This window comes from Nanorana parkeri, unplaced genomic scaffold (genome assembly GCF_000935625.1).
Source record: "Nanorana parkeri isolate BGI_ZX_2015 unplaced genomic scaffold, ASM93562v1 scaffold226, whole genome shotgun sequence".
Lineage (NCBI taxonomy): Eukaryota > Metazoa > Chordata > Amphibia > Anura > Dicroglossidae > Nanorana > Nanorana parkeri.
Window position 1 is genome coordinate 464,666 of NW_017306494.1, and position 4,801 is coordinate 469,466.

Consider the following 4,801-nt stretch of genomic DNA (forward strand, 5'->3'; position numbering starts at 1 on the left):
ATAATTAGTTTCCCTTACCTTATACAGCACACATATAAATATATTTGATTAGCCATGGTTGTAGCCTGTACGTATAAGTACATGGTTGCAATATTTGAAACTTGCGCTTCCTTTTTCACATGGATGGCTTTGCTAGCTCTACCTGGTACATAGTCCTAATGTATAGTACCTTAATGTGGGTACAATACTACATGCCGACTCAGCCAGTGCCGATGAATAGAGCCTCCTCCATCCACTAAAGCACGCCGATTCCTTCAGAAATGGGGGGGAATGCATGTGGTTTGCTACAGGCCGGCCCAAGTAAACATGTGATATTTCGTATGAGGCGACCAGTGCACAGGCCCATGATTATACGGAAATATATTGTTCATTCACTTGGCAAGTATTCATTTTTGCCAGGCAGAAGACATATTCACCAATTGAAAATACCCTTTGGCAAGCTTATACTGTGGAATAAATGGTTCAGATGGGTGTACATATTCTAATTAACTAGCACATTGGTTTTTACACAAGGGTTTAGTGATACTTTAATTTGGTGTTGCTGTTGTTAGGGTTGGAGCATGGTATCTCAGCTTTCCCACCCTTGAGACTTGCAGAAACAACTCGTCAGCATCGGCAAACATTGCATTGGTTTGAAGGAAATCGGCTTTATATATTGTTACTGTAGCAATATACACAGACAGATATTTAAACATTTTATTTAATACTATGTGTTCCTTTGCTCACAAATCACCTTTACAGCAAAAGTTAGGTGAATTCTTCAATATCTAGTGAGCGACATATACAGAGAATAGAGACTAATGACATGTATTGTTTACCTTCCTCTGCTTCCTTTTTATCCTGGCTAGGTGACTGAGTTTGTTTCCCATCAGCCTTTGCTTTCTTTTTATTCTTCTTTACCTAAAAAAACAAAAAACAATGTAGCAAAGTTTAGAAATTATGTTTGACTCCAGAACAAAGGCATCATTTAACAGTTTGTGTATGTAGTCAGCAGATTCCATTCCAAAAGCTGTTTTGGGCCGGCTTCACATCTATGCATTGCACTAAGGCACGCCAATTCATGTGGTGTGTTGCCTTGCCGTTCATTCCGTATGGTAGCCCTATACACAAGCACAGTAGGGGCCTACAAACCTGCATTGCCACAACATATGAATAAAAATGCAATCAAATATATTGCTGTAGGTCAAGTCTTTATTGCACTGTGGAGCATTGGCAGTCCATACAAAATAAATGGTTTGCTTTAAACACAATGTGCATTTTTAATAGATCACATCACAATGGTCAGCTGTGAAAGGGCCCTTAAGCTTCTCCTGATTGACAGCAGGCAGTGGGCGGGTGCAATAGCCAACCTGCTATTGCAATTTAAAATAACCAATATCAGGCTGGCTATTGCTCCCAGCCGTTGAAGAAACTTGACGCCGGCTTTATACCACCGGCAGAAGAGGGGGCGCGGAGCCAGCAGACGAGGAACGGGCAGCGGCGATACAGGGCACGTCAACAGAGGAGGAACAGGGCACGGCAATGAGGGGAATGCCGAGGCACAGCGGTCCCTACCACCGTTGGGTGCCGGCTACAGAACTCTGTGTCCCCTCTAACTGAAGGAGACGCAGACAACAGCGGGTCCCAGCAAGGAGGAGAAAGGTGAAGCAGCGAGACGGCAGCAGCAACTATTTGAAAAATCAACTAATCGATAATGAGAATCGCTGACGATTCTCATCGATTTTTATTGATTAGTTGTTTCAGCCCCAATTGTGAGCCCCTCCTGAGCTGCTTTTATATAGCTGTGCAAGCTCCAAGTTCCTCAGGTTAGAGTTTACAAGGAGTCATATGCTCCCTATAACCCAAGTACTGGCTATGTGTCTTCATTTCAGGCAAATGAACGGAAGATTATCAGCGAGGGGACTTTAAGTGGGCAAAACACGGGGTTACTGTAAAGAAGAAACTGCATTTCACATCCTTATAACAGTTCAGCTTTCGACAGTCAGTCATTAAACAATTCCGCATTTTGTGCCAAGCCTGCTATAATTGGACATGCAAATTAATGCTAATTTTATTTACAGACACATCACAGCAGGATGCAGCAGCCTTATCGAGTGGGCGGAACTGCTCATTAAGATACTTAAAAGGAATCTGTTTGTTTGCATTCTGCAATATTTGGTGTATATTTAATGACTGAAATGAATGAATATTTAGCACTTTTACACAAGGAAGTCACCTTCTCGTTCTTCTTGTCAGCATCAAGTGGCTGCTTTGGACTCTCCTTTTTAACTGGAGCAATCACTTCTTCTTCAGCAAGCTCCACTGGGCGACCATTAGGCTGCAAAAAGAATACAAAATATAAAAGGATCTAAACAAGGCAAACAAGAAGATTTTTAAAGTTAAGAATGTTATATTAGCAATAAATTTGGGTGGGCATGGATCCAAGACAACAAAAACTCACAAAACCCTAAGGTTTGAAGTTATTATACTTCTACTCTATGCAACTATATTTGCTTTTCACACGTGCAGCCCCCATTTCCTGCAGATTGAATGCATTATTCAAAGTCCATCAGTGTTCAGGCCAGCAAAGAACTATAAAGCCTCCAGGTGATGTATCCAGTTATCAGAACAAGCATTCAGGGATGTAATAAGAACATGTCTGGGATCAGTCCAACTGGAGTTAATATTTTCACCAATAATGGTCTGGTTTCCATTGATTTATTGGCCAATTTAGTGGAGGTTGTTTTAGGCCAACGCTAGAATTGCCAAAGACGGAGTGAAGAAGGTTTGGCCACTTAGCCCAACCACAACCTTATAGCTGTATGAATGACTGTTCCGCCTTTCTGTGTCCTGGGACAGCTTGGAAGCCCAGCAGCTTAGAAAAGAAACTCCAACCTTTGTGAAATGTTTTCTAGTGATGACGATCATCCCATCCCCAACTATGCCATATAGCAGTGATGGCACAAATTTGTAAATATCATTAACACAGACTCATCTATGGCTGTCACTGGAAAGATGTTTTCCCTGATTACTACTGGACTTTAAACAGGTAATCGAGATATCCACTAAGGATTAGGAGAAACTATAAAATAACTACATAATAGACTAATCTGCAAACCTTAATCCTTAACCTGGAAAAATGAATTACATTGTAAATCATGCTGATTTGGGACTAGAATCTTAAATAAACAGAACATAATACTGTATCAAAGCAAGATTGTGGTCTGCTGCAAATATTGAAGGAGGTAGAAGGAAGGGTGGTAAAGGAGTTACAGTGTATACAATCACTATCTGCAAGGAGTTTGCATGTTCTCCCTGTGCTTGCGTGGGTTCCCTCCGGGTACTCTGGTTTCCTCCCACACTCCAAAGACATGCTGGAAGGTTAATTGGCTCCTGTCTAAACTGACCCTTGTATGTATGCATGTGAGATAGGGATCTTAGATGGTAAGCTCCTTGAGGTCAGGGACTGATGTGATGTGCAGTATGTAAAGTGCTGTGTAAATTGTTGGCGCTATATAAAGATAATACCGGCATACTAGGGACATACTGCAATCTCCGTATCACATGACCTAAAGCTGATGTGGTGCCGATGAAGCAAACAGTGAACCTTCACAATGGTAGTCCAGAACTCCTGTGGCCCAATGCAGGCTTCATGACACAGGGCATGGAACATTAGCATGCCAATATCTGCATTATTACAGCCGACAAGTTTATTCACAATCCTTACTCTCCCTAACGTTTCCAACTTTGAGTTCAGGTCTGCTTTCAAGTTTGTAATTACAAATGACGCCAAGAATCAAATAATAATACACATGGCTATTGTCATTAGAAAATATCAGCTCATCCCAAGGTTCAGGTTTACATTCTAAAAAACACTATCTGTAGTTTCTTATCGTTTTATGTAAAGTATCAACTAGCAGCACATGGATTTCCAAGTACCTAAAAATGGCAAACGTCTTGCATCAGACCTCTGACATCCCCTCATGGCAATCCAGTGTCTTATAACAGAAAAGGCTGACACACCAGCAGTCATACATGCCACTACCGAGAATTCTCAGCTGCTACAAAGGACATCTCAAGCAGATTCATCAGTAGGAGGCAAGTTTGAACTTCATCCATGTGTGGGAATACTACAGAGCCTGGATTTCAGTCTATAGTCCATCAGATTACAGTATAGAGCTCAGTATTTTCCATCTCAGACTCACAGCCACCCATTTACTATTTTAGTAATTTAAAAATACTCTAAAAGAAACACTCAGTCTTCTTCAGGAAAGCAGAAATTAAGTGGCAGCAAGTCCTATTGCCAGTTGCTGGCCGTTGCATATCGCTAGGAGAACCTGTCCCCAATGCATCCCCTGCAAACATACGAGGAACAGAATTGGTCATCGTGTTTGCAAAAGGGACTGAAAATTCCTCCTCGTCACATCGATTCCAAGCAAAACCTGAACCAACACACTTCTTGGCCTAAATACAGAGAAACTCTTGCTTACAGTCTGCATGTCATACCATGCAACACCGTCCGATAGCATATTTATTCTGCCTTTCCCACCTGTGTCCTTCTTGATGGTTATGAACACTTCTCCTTCCATTCATGACATTATCAGATGCCAGAGTGGGCACACAAACTGCCAGGTTGACCTGCTCCTTGGCATCTTTCAACCCACTGAAGAGCCACGTAGATGAGAAAGCATACAGAAGGACAAGGTATTATTTGCTAGGTAGAACAGATCATCAGGGAACAATGATCATTCAGCCGTCTACAAATTTGGATGGTATTCGGTAATACTTTCATATTTACAATGTGCATATGTAGGGTTGCCAC

At 41.7% G+C, this 4,801-nt stretch overlaps 1 protein-coding gene across 1 annotated transcript in view; it reads right to left on the minus strand.

The window, feature by feature from the left end:
- MTDH (metadherin) overlaps positions 1-4,801 on the minus strand; it is a 29,934-nt gene that overhangs the window by 17,251 nt on the left and 7,882 nt on the right. Inside the window, exons 2-3 of the mRNA XM_018556165.1 lie at positions 2,216-2,317; positions 819-900 (exon numbers count right to left, since the gene is read on the minus strand). Coding sequence (XP_018411667.1) covers positions 819-900; positions 2,216-2,317 — 184 coding nt within the window. The remainder of the gene's footprint in view (positions 1-818; positions 901-2,215; positions 2,318-4,801) is intronic.